At 33.9% G+C, this 16,125-nt stretch overlaps 1 protein-coding gene across 14 annotated transcripts in view; it reads right to left on the reverse strand.

Annotated features, from left to right (window-relative positions):
* KIAA1109 (KIAA1109 ortholog) overlaps positions 1–16,125 on the reverse strand; it is a 215,935-nt gene that overhangs the window by 80,631 nt on the left and 119,179 nt on the right. For 13 of the 14 annotated variants that reach the window (XM_021938761.2, XM_021938768.2, XM_021938766.2 and 10 more), the window contains 7 exons: positions 15,261–15,967; positions 14,518–14,763; positions 12,461–12,554; positions 10,873–10,923; positions 6,938–7,144; positions 5,159–5,397; positions 201–445 (listed from right to left, as the gene is read on the reverse strand). In XM_021938761.2, the coding sequence (XP_021794453.1) occupies positions 201–445; positions 5,159–5,397; positions 6,938–7,144; positions 10,873–10,923; positions 12,461–12,554; positions 14,518–14,763; positions 15,261–15,967 (1,789 nt within the window). The remainder of the gene's footprint in view (positions 1–200; positions 446–5,158; positions 5,398–6,937; positions 7,145–10,872; positions 10,924–12,460; positions 12,555–14,517; positions 14,764–15,260; positions 15,968–16,125) is intronic. The other variant, XM_021938762.2, reaches the window with a different exon arrangement.

The raw sequence follows: 16,125 nt of genomic DNA on the forward strand, positions 1-16,125 counted from the left end.
AAACTACAGGGTAGTCAGACTAACAGACACAAAACACACATACACCCACACACACACTTGATTCAGTATAGAATTCTTCTGTGAAAACAAATGATTTTAAGACTTTACCTTAAAAGTTTGGATTACTACATATTTTGGTACATATAAATCTTGAAGCCTCCTAAATTACAAAGAGTAAGAAAATTTTAAAGTAAACTTACTTCTGCCACACAACGTAGATAATTTCCCTGTAAATAGTAACCTTGTTTAGAAGGCAGTTCATCTATACTCCACACCTGATCCGAATAACTATCATGTTCTTCCATTATATATTTCCCTGACATGGTAACAGGAGGAAGGTTCAGACTGGCAGAAGGAGGAATGGTTGACATATCTGTGGCAGAAACTTTTGAAGTAAAACGCAATCTGTGATTTGGCAGCTCAAATGTAAATCTTGTCTGTGCACCTGTAAGAAATGAGAAAAGTTATTGTTCGTGTTAGTGTTCATTCACTCATTCATTCCTCATTTTTTCCAAAAAGGGTATCTAAGAAAAATGCATGGATATTCCCAAACCTATCTTGAAATATATAAAAGCATATTTTAAAGTTGCTTATAAAATATTCCCTATCTTTAAATATGCAAGTCAGTCAGCAAGTATTATTAAGCCAGTAAGTATTATTTATTAAGACTGGCAGTGTGTTAGGCACTAGGAAAACACCCACGTTCTTTATTTCATAGATGGTAGAACAGAAATAAAATGCTCTTATTATTAAAGAATGGTAACAAGAAAATTAATCAAGTTAAAAAAAATTCCCCAGTCCACACAGTGCTTTATTCACAGAGAATAGTAGGTAGTTAACAATGTGTCTACTGATCCTGATTCAGTGTGGAAATAGCTAAAATTGCCAAATCAATTAAACTGTACTCACTGAAACATTCATAAAGTATAAAGTTATACAAACATATGTCTCTTTGACCTTAATAATTATTCATGGGACCATATATCAAATAAGGGTATATTATGAATTTTAGTTTACTGTTGACCTTAAACACTTAAATCAATAATCTGGCACATAATTTTTCAAACAAATATAAATATACCAGCTTTACTATTATTCAGTCCATATTTCTCCAACTGTTTATGAGGGCATGAGGAGAAGCCTTATTAAAATCAAGATCTGTTGTTGCCCTTTACACATGTAATGTACATACACATGCTCCTTTCAAACCAACAGAATCTACTGATATTCTTCTGTACATTACCAATTCTCTCCACTCAAACATCATCAAATTGCCTATTTAGCCTATGTATATAATTTATTACATATCCCTACTGCTCCTCAACTGAGCCAGAAATAATTCTCTTTTTTTCAAAATACTAATCAAGGGTCATCTCCTATATGTCACATTCACTACATTCATTAACTATAGTGCTTGCACCTGGAATGAGTTAGCCAAAAACAGAAAAATGCTCACTCACCAACTGGGGTATCTGTGAATGACCAGATGAGTCATGATTGCCCTGATCTCCTCTTACTACTACAACCAGGAGACTCCTTGACTATCATTTACAAGCTGCAAGGGGTGGGGACTGTCTACCACTGTTGCTACCACCACTACCATTGCTAGCACACCACCAAATAAAAACACCAAGATTGAAATAATCCTAGGCCTCAGTTACTGAGTCATCCCTTATTACTAGTATAGTCATTCTTTTACTGTTTTTATCTCTTTCCTTTAATTTCAATAAGAATTTTGGGTTCTTACCTCTCTGGATATTTAACAATGTGTTTACTCTAAGACCCTAAACTGCCTATCTGACTTTTGACTTGCTGCTTCTGTGGACCCTTGTATTTCATGGGTGCCCTGAATAAATGACCAAATGTGTGTAACTTATTGTCAGCCCTGGACTCTAATATCTGAAGGCCTAAGACTTCTGACTCTGCCAAATATGGAAATTTACTTTAAAATGCTTCTCTTGCTGGTAACAGAAAGGTCTAAATGTTCAGCAAAATTACTCTTAATAAAGAAACCCAAAATGCTAGAGATGGGCGTACATATACAGTAATCTCCCTTTATTTGGGATAGATGTGTTCTAAGATCCCCAGTGGATGCCTGAAACCATAGATAGTATCAAACCCTATATATATGTCTTTTCCTATACATACATTCCTATGATAAAGTTTAATTTATAAATCAGACACAACAAGAGATTAACAACAACAACAAAATAGAACAACTGTACTGTAACAACAGTTCTGTAAATATCCTTGTAAATATGGGGGTCTCTCAAAATAGCTTATTGTATGTAATATTTTCGGACTACAGTTGACCATAGGTAACTGAAACGTGAAGAGACAAAACACATGAATAAGCAGGGACTACTGTATACACATACTTATATAAATATGTACATATCTGCGTATATTCATATATATGTATATACTTTTAAATTATGTTAACAGAATAAAGGAGAAAATACATTTTCATTTCATTAGATAACAGAACAAAGTATCTGATTACATTTACCAATAATTCTTCATAGAAATTCTTAGCACAGTGGGAAAATAAGTACATTTTCTTAACCTGATAGCAGAAACCTACAGCAGACATCAGACTTATTCATGTAATGTTGATTCCTTTAAGAAAATGGAACAAGGCAAGCACAATAAGGCAAGAAAAAGAACTAAAAGTTGGAAAGAAACAAAAGTATCATTATTTGCTGTTTAAACAGTATGACTGTCTATAGATAAAACTCCTAAGAATCTACAACTTATTGATAATAATGGTTTAATGTGGTTACTGAGTATCAGATTAACATAAAAGCATCAAGCACACTTGTACAGACTACCAACAGTTTAGAAAAATGCCATTTTACAAAAGATAACATTTGTAATAGCTACAACACCACAAGATACCTAGATATATAAATAAATAAATACATCTTGTAAAAGACGCACAAAACTCTTTAAGTAGAAAAATTTTTAAATTTACACAAAAACATTAAAGAAGACTTAAACAACAGAGAAGTAAGACTTAGGAAAAGGGAGGTTAAATATTGTTTAGTTGTCATTTCTCCCCAAATAAATCTATAGATTCAATTAAGTTCTTACAGAAATCTAAACAGGCTTTTTCAGGGAACTTAACAAACTGATTCTAAAATGTTTATGAGGCCAGGCATGGTGACTGATGCCTGTAATCCTAGCACTTTGGAAGACCAAGGCAGGCGGATCGCTTGAGGCCAGGAGTTTGACACCAGCCTAGGCAACACAGTGAAATCCCACCATCTCCACAAAAAGTTTTAAAATTAGTCAGATGTGGTGGTGCATGCCTATAGTCCTGGCTACTCACAGGGCTGAGACTGGAGGATCACTTGAGGAGGTCAAGGCTGCAGAGAGCTGTGATCATGCCACTGCCCTCCAGCCTGGGCAACAAAGTGAGACCCTGTCTCAGAAAAATAAAAATAAAAATAAAAAACGTATATGAAAGAGCAAAGGACCAAAAATAGCCAGGACAATTCCTGAAAAAGTCAGGCAGCAATATGATACTGGTGCAAAGAGATCAATGAAGCAGAATAGAAAACTCAGACTCCCACGTTAAAAATAACACTTAATATGTGACTAATTTTTGGATTATATATCACTAAAAAAAAAGAATAAATTAATAAGTGATGCTGAGATCATTGGTTATATACAATGATACTGGTTATATACTACCCCATGCCAAATGTAAGAACAATAATAATTGATTAAGATAGATTAAAAACTTAAATATGAATAGCAAAACTCAGAACATTCAAGAAAAAAATGTATCAGAATATCTTTATTATCCTAGGAAGAGAAGCATTTCTTCAGGACATAAAAATACACAACATACAGGAAAAATAATGGTAAATTCAATTACATTAAAATGAAGAATGTCTGCTGATTAAAAGAAAAAGTTAAATGATAAGCCTCCAACTAGGTGACAACATATAAACATATAATATCAAAGAGTTAATATATAGAATTTATGAAGAATTATTGTGAATCAAGAAAAATACAAATGACTCAATGGTAAAGTAAGCAAAAAAAAGAACCATCAACTGGCATTTTATATATATAAACATGTAAGGAGCTCTTAGTCAAATAAAAAAATTCCTAGTTAAAAAATGTGAGATTCCATATAAACAAAGTTCAAAACAGCTAAAAGCAAACTTTAAATCATTTATGAGTATATACATACATGGTAAAACTATATGGGCAAGCAAAAGAATGGGTAAGACAAAATTCATGCTAGTAGTAATTCCATGAGAAATGAAGACTGCCTTTTCTTTTTTTGAGATGAAGTCTCACTCTGTCGCTGAGGCTGGAGTATAGTGGCACACTGTCAGCTCACTGCAACCTCCGCCTCGCAGATTCAAGCGATTCTCCTGCTATAGCTTCCTGAGTAGCTGGGATTACAGGTTCCTGCCACCATGCCCAGCTAATTTTTGTATTTTTAACAGAGATGGGGTTTTGCTATGTTTTCCAAGCTGGTCTTGAAGTCTTGACCTCAGGTGATCCATCCGCCTCAGCCTCCCAAAGTGCTGTGATTACAGGTGTGAGCCACCACGCCCAGCCAAAGAAGGCTTCAAAGTATTGGAAATGTGCCAATTCCTAGGTTGTATTGTGGGTTGGTGAGTTCACAGTACTTATTCTTTAAAATGTGTATATGTATAATTTACATGCTTTTGTATATATGATAAATTTCATAAATGTTAAAAGCAAGGAATTTTGAGATAGGATATATTAATATAAGGGTCACAAAACCATATAGAATTAGCTGTTTTGAAGAAATAAATGACTTCTGATTTGAGCTAAATGAACCCAATGTGAAAATAAAACAAGTTATTCAGTCTATTAAAAACTTAATAGATGTAGAAATGGGTTGATTTATTCAACTTAAGTTTAAATTGGAGAAATGGCCTCCATAGTTGAATAATTTTATGGAGTTCAAAAGAGTTCACTCTGGCCATTCGAGGTACTGGGGTGGGGGATATTTTTACTTGACTAGAGAACATCATTAATGAACTTTAAATGTTATAATCAAAATTACTTATAATATCTATAAAACCAAATTTACCTTTTTATCAAAATATTACTAATTTCTCAAAGAAATCATAAATTTTAAGAGCGTGAATTCAGAATTCAATATTACCTGTCATTCCATGACTTCTCATTCTTCCCATCTTGTATTCTGCTTTCAGAGACGGTAAAAGTGCTGCTCCAATGGCAATACCATCTAACATGGCACTGAATTTAAGAACAATAGGCTTCTTTTCTAAGCCTTCTGGTAGCTGAGGAAATTCATTTGTTTCAACAGGAGTTTGATTAACGCTTGTTGGGGTTTTTTCAGAAGGTAGTGGGGTTGCAATATCTTCTTTTACAGGTTGTGGGCTAGAAAGCAAAAAATTAATTAAAAAATAAACACAGGAGCTACCATTTTATTGCGGAAAATCATGGGATTTCTCAGTGAAAAATAGCAAATATATACTGTGAATAGATGTTTTCTTTCCAATATCAGATCATATTCAGACTTTCTAAAACAGATGTTGAACAATGATGATATGGAAAAGTAGACAAGAAGTAATAACAATGTAAAACTCCTAGAATGTTATACTGCCAAGGTGATTCTTAACAGTATTGCAAAACTGGGATTTAAACTCAGATTTGTCTGATTCCAAATTCTATGACTTAACCATTACACACTACTATTGATATTATTGCCACTACTACTACCACTGTTAAGAATGACAACACGAACTCCAACAATAACAATAATAATAACAATTTGAGTGCCAGGTACTCTTCTTAGTGCACTGTGCGCTTTGTCTCATTTATCTCACTTTAAGTAGGTACCACTGTCTCCAAGTTGCAAATGAGGAAGCATAGCTAGAGTGCTGAAACTAGGATTTAAACCCAATCAGTCTGACTCCAGGGTCTGATTTTTCAACTACTATACTCTACGGATAATATATTATAATAAGGAAAAGTTTCTTGGAACATTTTAAAACTAAAATTTATACATTCTGGATTCCATATTTCTGTTCAGAGGAAAAACATTTAAATTTTTACTACTTAGTCAACTTCAGCCGTGATTAAACATTATATCAGAATTAAAGATTTAGATAGAACAACTGGAAAAATCAGCTTTGAGACACCTTCAAAAGACACACTAATGTTTTCCCACTTTATAGGATGTGGGAAATAAAACGTAAGACAACTTTGTAACCTTTTACATGTATTTTTTTTTTTTTTAAGATGGAATTTCGCTCGTTGCCCAGGCTGGAATGCAATGGTGCAATCTTGGCTCACTGCAGCCTCCGCCTCTCGGGTTCAAGCGATTATTCTGCCTCAGCCTCCCAAGTAGTTGGGATTACAGATGCCTGCCACCACATATTTTTATTAGTTACAGTTTATGGAGACCATGAATAAGGCTCAGCAGTGAAGATGCATGAACAAAGGATATAGACATAGGGAATAAAGGTTAATGCTCAAATTTACTGCCCTTTAAAATATTTATGTGGCATGGTCAGATGCTGCCTTGGGACATAAATGATCACAACTATACGTTCTTAAACCTGTGCAGTCATAAATCTCCAATGAATTCAAAGTAAACAAGGATTGATATGGTCCTGGAATTCATCAGTTGCTTTTTATTAGTACCTCTTATAATACTCACAAATCTCTAGGATCTCTTAAGCTTTGTTTATGCAATATGGAACACTGACAATTGCAGTGATGACACTGTACTTTAATGCTATCAAATGTCATTTTCACATGATCACGATTGGCTACTCTCCTCTTGCTCCACTGTCCATGATGGTTGATACTTAGAAGTAACTCATCATCTCCCTCCAAACTTTTGTTAATGCAGCAAAGAATATCCTGAGGTAGTATATGGAATCACAGAATGTGAACAAATAAAATAACTTACGCTGTAGAAGGTTGTCTGATTAGGTCTGAGATTTGTTTAGATAGTTGGTGAGAACTTCGAACCATCATGCTATGTAAGGTGGCAGGGTGCTGAGGAATGTTGATGCTGATAGCTCCTACTTTGAACACAGCAGCATTGTTTGTCTTCAGCCCTCTCTGGGCACTGTAGAGGGCTTGGGACTTGGCAATACTACATTTCACTACAGTTCTATCAATAGAGAAAGAGGACCATTAAAATACAGCCAACAGCCAAGTAAAGAGAAATTTTGAAAAAATATTGAGAGCAAGAAAAATACCTATAAATTTGAGAGGTCTTCAAAAAGTTCATGGAAAATGTGTATTATAAAAAAACTACATGTAGATTTCAGAATCATTTTGCACCAAAATAAACTCATATTCACTTGTTAAAACATGTGAACAGGATCTTCTTTAATGTACCAAGAAGGATAAGACATCAGTTTGACAGAGCCCCTATCAAAACAGTATGAATTCTGCTAAAATTGAAGCAAGAACAAGCATCAAGTTTATGGTGAAGTTTGGGCGGAATTATAGTGAAATCATTGATGCTTTACAAAAAGCCTTTGGGGATAATCTCCCAAAGCAATTAGCAGTTTACGAATGTATAACTCAAGAAGGGACAAGACAATGTTGATGAAGCCCACAGTGGCAAACCAAGTATCAATTTGCTAGGAAAAATTTTATCTTCTTTGTGCCTAATTGAAGAGGACCAACAATTAACAGCACAAACAACAGCCAACACCATAGACAACTTCAACTGATTCAGCTTACACAATTCTGACTAACAACTCAAAGTTGAGCAAACTTTGCTCCCAAATCAACTCCCAACAAAGGCAGAGCTTTCAATGGAAATTTTAAACAAGTGAGATCCAGATCCTGAAGCATTTCTTCAAAGAACTGTAATAGGAGATTAAACATGGCTTTACCAGTACAATACCAAAAATAAAGTACAATCAAAGCAATGGCTACAAAGAAGTGGAAATGGTCCAGTCAAATCAAAAGTGGACCAGTCATGGCTGGGCATGGTGGCTCACACCTGTAATCCCAACACTTTGAGAAAGTGAGGTGAGCAGATCCCTTGAGCTCAGGAGTTTGAGATCAGCCTGGGCAACATGCCAAAACCCCATCTCTAGAAAAAATACAAAAATTAGCTGGGTGTAGTTACATGTACCTTTAGTCCCTGCTACTTGGGAGGCTGAGGTGGGAGGACTGCTTGAACCCAGGAGACCGAGATTGCAGTGAGCTGAGATTGCACCACTGCACTCCAGCATGGGTGGCAGATAAAAGTGGACCAGTCAAAAGCAAAGGTCATGGCAACAGTTTTTTGGGATGCTCAAAGCATTTTGCTTGTTGACTTTCTGGAGGGCCAAAGAATGATAACATCTGCTTATTATAAGAGTGTTTTGAGAAAGGTAGCCATAGCTTTACTAGAAAAATGCTCGGGAAAGCTTTACCAGTCCTCCACCACAACAATGCTCTCGCTCATTCTTCTTGTCAAACAAGAGCAATTCTGTTAAGAGTTTTGATGGGAAGTCAGTAGGCATCCATTTTACATCTTAATTTGGCTCCTTCTGACTTTTTTTTTGTTTCCTAATTTCAAAAAAGAAAAAAATTTAAAGGGTACCCATTTCTCTTCAGTTAACATAAAAAAGACTGCACTGTCATCGGACCCTCTGTTCATTAGCGATGGAATAAATGGCTGGTATCATTGATTAGAAAAGTGTCTGAACTTAATGGAGCTTATGTTGGGAAATAAAGTTTATATGTTTTAATTCCATTTTCCACAGTTTGTGAAGCCCCCTCATAATTGAATGAACTAAAACGACTTAAAAATTTTCATGTATTTAAATTATACATTGAAGAAACAATGTTATCTAAAAATATTAATATATTTTATACTATTTGCACTGAATAGTGTTTAATTTCTTTAATAGGAAGAATCTATAGAAGAAAATAAGTATATGCTCACATGTAAGTAAAAACATGAACAAGATATATTACATACACAGACACACAACATTCCACTTTTTATTTTACCCCCATTCAGAACTCTTTTGTTCTCCACCTTATTTTAGAGATCTGTACAACCATTATACAGACACTGAATATGAAAAGAAAAACAATATTCACTATACTTCTTAAAATCTAATTAGGGAGTCAAAGAAATTAGAATAACAGTCATCCACTATGTTACAAGAAATTGATAGGAAGGAGGAAGTGTAACTTGTATTTTCTGCTTTTCATTTTCAATGAGTAGTAAACAAATGATAAAAGTTTGATTCATAATGAGCAAGGCTATTACTTTTCGTTAAGAATTGGTATCCTTTAATTACTAGTACAGACATAAAGCTAAGATATTATCTTTCTTGATTTCCTTTGTTCTTTCCAATGCCTAGAACAGTTCCTAGAAGATAACAGACACTTGCCAAATATTTGTGAAATGAAAGAGCAGAAAGAAGTAAAGCCAAAGAATGACTTCTACCACTACAACGGTGGAATTCCACAGATAGGATATGATAGGACATTTATGTAGAAGCCATAATGAAGTCGTCTTTGACACATACACACACCCTCACATACATATTTGTTTTTTAAAGATGGGGTCTCATTGTTGCCCAGGCTGGAGTGCAGTGACACCATCATAGCTCACCACAGCCTGGACCTCTTGGGCTCGAGTGAGCCTCCCGCCTCAGTCTCCCAAGTGGATGGGACTACAAGAGACGTGCCACCATGCCCAGCTAATTTGTTTTTAAATTTTTTGTAGAGACAGGGTCTCATTATGTGGCTCAGGCTGGTCTCAAACTCCTGGCCTCAAGCAATCCTCCCAGCTCGGCTCCAATAACTTCTAATATAAATGTGATCCTTCAAATGGGCAACTGATTCTTGACAATCAGTAAATTTGGCAAAATACACAAAATACATAATTTCATATTAATTACAGGCCAGTTTACATACATTAATCTCTGCTGGGCTGTAGAAAATTTGCCAATTATTTATAGTCTCAAGGATATGAAGAACCAGTTCATCACATTTAACTTTTATCAGGATAAACCTTGAAAAGTCTAACAGTAGCTTTATCAGAGGTCTTGATTACTTATAAACAGTAAAATCTAGGTATTATATAAAATTCAAAACCAATTACTAGAGAAGTATACTTTTTTCTTCCACAACACACTATTTCTTGGAGACGATCAGAGGGTGGAGGCGGTAGTTTATGAAATTGGCCTAGTCAGCATGAAGGTAGGCTCTGGAATGCTGACTACTTACTGAATTTTGAATCATTTCTAACAGTATAATAATTAAAACCATTGTTTAACACCAGTATTTCAAGTTCAGTTTCAACATAAGCCAGAACACACCCAGATGGTGCTGACATGCAAATGGCTCTCTAGATGCGAATAGCATTCATCTATTGAATGAAATTAAACACACATTTACATATAGTAAAGGCCATTAAAATCTATTAACAGAGCAGTCAACTCTCTCCATCTTAAATACAGAATTATAAGGTTGAGATGTACAGATGTTTTATTATTAGTGTTTTAATAATTATTTCTACAATTAGTGAAAACTCTTTCTTGCAAAGTGAATTTTTTAAGCTTCCATTATCATATCAAAAATTAAGTACTTTGATCATAGAAATTTTAACAGTAACATATCTGAAAAGGCACAAGCAACACACAACTACAGTGTTACAACTTGTCAACAACAGATAAGGTATGAATTACCAAAAAAGCAGCCCTTACCTGTGTTTTCTTTGATTACCAGTAAGCTTTAATCTATTATATAAAAGGGTCTATATTACAGCTACAAAACAATAACTAAATAATTCACAGCCATGAAAATAATTTAAATATTTTAAAAACTATTCAATACTACAGTAATCACAAAGCCATGAAAAAGAATAATATGACATACAGAAACTCTTGTTTGGCTGTACTTGTAGGAGATGTAGGAAAATCCTCCAGTCTACAGATGAAGAGTCAAGAGAAAGCAGGAAAACAAAAAGGAGGCAAATAAACATTCATGCACAAATTAGTTACAATATGACCAATCATCTGGAAAGCTTTTCTAATTTCCTACTCTAAAAATGTTCCATTAAAGTACCATTTGAACTATTTTTTTCTATTCCATGTCCTTTTCATTGCAACTGAAAATGAAATACCAAAGAATACACTACAAGCTTGGCAGTAACTAATAAATAACTTTTATTTTTCAAATAAAACAGTTAAGGGATCTTTACTTGGGGAAAAAAAAAGAGCAAGAAATATCAGCAATATAATATTTTATCAAAAATCTGTTTTATAAACATTATGTTTTACAAGGTTAAAGACTATTGGAAGTCCTTCTCTTTAGAGATAATAAATAATGAAGAGAAGAGATCCAGGAGGACAGAGTAAATAAAACTCATGGGACACCTAAAGAAATTTAGTTTACTTTCTGAAGGTAACGTACCCATGGTAATTCAAATTTAGAGTAAATGAAAGAATCATGGAATCCATGGTCTATGACTTTCAGTAGAAGGATCATAAGGTGGAAAGAGTATAGATTCAGGCATCTCTTCTTACTGACTATATTAAGTATTTTAGGCACTATGTTGATCTTTCTGAACCTCAATCTATTGTTCTGTAAAGGTGGATAAAATCACCCCAGTTCCCAAAATTGCAGTGAGGATTAAATAAAATAATATAGGTGAGGCTCCTGGCCCACAGTAGGCACTTAATAATATTGTAATTAATACATAATAATAAGCCCTTCTCCTATATTGAATGAACAAAAAAAGATCTCATCTCTCACAACCACCAGAATTTCCTGCCTTTCTTGAAAAGACTTCTAAGGAAATGTGATCTGGATAGTAGGCAGCTATTATGAAATATATAGTCTTTGGTTCTACACTTACAGATCTAAACCAAACCTGAGACAGTCTCCAGGAAGTCTTGAGAATGGGCCCTGTCTGAGGTTGCTGAGTTTGGCCAAAACTCACTGGAGAAAGCTATGGCCTATTAATAAACATCCATTTCAGGATATATTCCCCAAGGTAGCTAGCACATTATTCAGATTTTTAAAATATTATTAGAGCTGTAACATATCATACTTCTTAGTCAATCTAGGACTAATACTTAATTTTTAAAACGCTGAACCAAATCCTCTATTAGTCATGTTGGATATGTTACAGGATAACAGTAGCACAACATTAGCTAGCCATAATGTTAAGAAACAGCAAATTCTGAAAATCTGACCTAAATTATCAAAGCCTGTTTTATAGTTAACATGAAACTGCTCTGCTGAATGGAAGTTAGGAATGAAGGTATATACTACCAATTTTAGGAAGACAAAAAGTATTTTTCTAAAATATTTTATTTGGTGATATTCTCAATGACAGAATTCTTAGTATCTGGGAACTGAGACTGTATATACAAACCTCAAAATTCAGCATGTTTATCCAAAGAATTTCAAGTTTTGTCTAAAACGATAAGTGTAAGAAAATAAAAACTGACATACTTACTGTATATTTGGTGTAATCCCTTCAAGCAGCACAATATTAACCCCACCAATATGAGCAGTAGCACAAGTCTCAGTCATCTTTTGATGTAAAACATCTTAAATATGAGAAAAAAATATTTATTTGAATTCTAGATATAAGATACCTGAATTTCATATTAAAATTACATTTTATTCATAATATATTCAGTAGCAAAAGATAATTTTAAAGTTATGGTAAATTTGGCTCAACCATTTCAGAGCTACTTTTTAAAAAATTTCCTTAGTTTTTTATTTCTCTGCATTTAATACATACATACATATTAAATGTCAAAATTGCAATAATGCACAGTATACACTTTGATATGCTATTCCTGCATTAGTCTACTGACATGACATAGCCTATTAGCATTTTAAATCTCAGAAATAATACTTACTGCAGAAAAGTTGAAAAATTTTTTAAAATAGGAAAAAGAAACCACATAAACCAGCACTCTTGGTCCATATAATTCCTGTGATTTTAATGGAGGGTTTAAATATTTTAATTACTTAAAAAATGAAATCACATAAACAATTTTGCCTACTTTTTTCACTTAGCATTATTGTTCGTATTAATAAATTCTGCAGTATAATTTTAATGGGTAAATTGTAAATTGGCATATGTTTGTTTATAAAAATAACCAATTCTTTAATGCCAGACACTTGGCTGCTTCTTTGTACAGATAACTTTTCACACAATTGTGATCATTTCTTCTACCTAGGTTTGCAGACCTCTAATTGCTGAGTCAAAAGATAAATTGGCTACTGATAAAAGCTATTCAATTAAACTTCAGGAAGGTTAAACCTATTTATATCAATTTAAAAGTGAATAAAAATGTCCGTTTCTCTAATTCTCACCAAAAATGAGTATGGCCATTCTTAACTTTGGCTAAACAGATGAAAAAACCGACAATTTTTTTTTTTTAATCAACTTAGACATCTGAATGTTTGTGTATTGTTTATATCCTTTGTGATATTTCCAAGGAAGGCTGGTGTGTTTGTATTTCTCTCAGCAATTTGCAGTCAGTCCATCTAATTTCTGCAGAGAATTTTCTTTACAGTCAGTCCATCTAATTTTTTCAGAGAACGGTGTGTATGGTTCACCATGTCAACCCCAAGTACATAATCCTCAAATTTAAAATTAGTTTTTGAGTAAATAATAAATGTTCAAGGTACAAAACAAAACAGGTAAAAAAAGGATATGTAACAAAAAGTAGGTTCAAAGTAAGTTTTGATTCGACCTTACAAGTTTCTCAATCATAAAGTTAACAATAAAAACACATGGTGATTGATAACTTCCTTTTCTCATGTAATATAATCTGTCAGGTTATTTTCACAACCAGAAAAACCACACTGGTTTTATATAACCATTGCTGCCAAAAGAATCCCTGCAACTGTATTGCTGTATCCACCAAGTCTAAGAAACATTTGCTTTTTTATTTTAGCATCTCTGAATGTGGGATGCAGTTTATAATCAATGGCATCTGACCATATCTGGTAATGGTATTTTCTTTGTGATACATAAAATAATAGTGCATCTTAAAACTGATGGGCTCCTGGATTTGATAAAATATCACACCTTGTGTAATCATTCTCAAGATAAATGGTATGTTTTCACTAATCTATGAAATGTTGTATCAACTAAAGGGATTTCTTTTTATAGAGGTATTTAGTATTAGATTATAAGATTTCTATGGTAGTAACAAAAGCAAATTTTTCATAAATTTCATTATTTTGGTAAAATTTTCTGCCTTTAGAGACATCTTAGTAGTTGATATTAAAAGATAAAGAATAAATGTCACTGAGTATAGGTATATTGGCTCAATATTTATGTGCTAAAATATTTAGACATCAAAGCTGCCTCAATTCACTGATACTCAATTACAACAAAGTTCTTGGTATCTCAGAATTTGGGAAGTCCAATTTTTCTGGAAAAAAAAAATTGCCAAGTAGGAATTTTGGAGACATGGCAGTGGTTTCCTTCAGAAAAGTAGCACTAATTATTATGTATACATAGCACTTTATTAGAAAAATCATTCATACCTTTCATTTTTTCCTTAAGAGTGAAACTGCCATGGATCCTCTTCAGTTCTGATTCCATTGTTAGTCCACCAATATCTGCCTCTAGGTGTGTGCGGTTCACCATGCCAATCCCAAACACTATTAGAGTAACATGCTGAGGTTCAGAAGTTACCAAGCTACGTTTCCTCTGAGTCTTAGTCAAACTGCTGTTGTCTTGTTCATTCTCAAACACAACTTTACATGTTGGCTCTGTAGGGCTCCGAACTCCTTTATAAGTAAATGAAAATATACAATTTTAGATAGGAAGACTGAAAAATGGAAGAACATTCCAAACATTGTCTTTCCTTTCTTTCCTTCACACTCCCAACCAGTCCTCTTTCTCTTATTCCCCAACAAAATGATTAAAAATTTCAACATTTTTCCAAGTTCCTACTGAAAGTGAGTAATAGAGCCAGATATTTTAAATCAGGTCTGTCTAAATCCCTTACTGCACTCCAGTCTGGGCGACAGAGCGGGACTCCGTCTCAAAAAAAAAAAAAAAAAAAAAAAAAAAAGAACATACCATGTAAGAGTTTAAAAGGATGGGAAATATGGTGGCAGGATATCTGAATTCCATTACTATTTTATTGCCTGTTGACAGACAATTTCTCTCCATTTCAATTATCCACTTACAACATTAAGAAAACATGATGAAAAGTCTTCTGTTTCTTTGGTATTATTGTTATTCTAAACAGAAATTTTTAAAACATAAAAATGTCTGTTACCTGCTGGTCCAAATGTTTCTGAAGACTTTTCCAATATTCCTGTTGGATCAGAGATAAGTGAATAGAAGTTAAGCAATTTATACATATTCTGCCAGCACTCAGCTGAAGGCTCACTTTGTTCTGACACTGTAATTGAATCAGAGTCATCCATATGAATAGTCATGTGATCCACCACATCTTTTGAACCTTTCCTAGACACTTTTGATGTTCTTCTTTCAGATCTTCCTAATGAATTCTTGTTTCGAGATTCCTTTTTGTTATTCTCATTGTTGGTCCGTTTGTTCTTTGCATTATTTACTCTATTGCCACCATTAAGACTTCCTCTAGAACTGCGGCTAAAGTCAGATGAACGAAAGTCCCGATGTTTTCTGGTTTTGAAGGTAGGTGTTGGGGAAGCAGATCCGGCTGTGTATCTGCTAAGTTTAATATCAGTCTGTGTTGCTTTGATGTCATCTATCATTGTGCTAAACTGATGAATAAGACGAACCAAAGCCATATCTACATGCTGGCTTATTGACTGACAGGAAATAGTAAAGTTGCAGTGAAAGGTGTTATAATACCGCTTGCTGAGATCATGAAAAGAAAGGGCACTGGTAGAGTTCTGAGGGGTGCACACAGACTTTTCCATTACAACAGCACTGATGCTAAAGGTTCCCAACATTAATGCCGGTTTGAACTCAAGTGGAGGAAGATTCACATGGCCTTGCCTAAAAATGTGAAATAAAAAAAGGACAAGGTGTTTCTTCCATTTTTCCAGAAACATACATCTTTATTAATTTATAAGCAAAATCATCTCCAAGGTAAAATATGAGTCTTAAATAATTTTAAGCAAGCAAACCAGTAAAATATGCTTTTTCACTAGGCC

Source organism: Papio anubis, chromosome 3 (genome assembly GCF_008728515.1).
Source record: "Papio anubis isolate 15944 chromosome 3, Panubis1.0, whole genome shotgun sequence".
Lineage (NCBI taxonomy): Eukaryota > Metazoa > Chordata > Mammalia > Primates > Cercopithecidae > Papio > Papio anubis.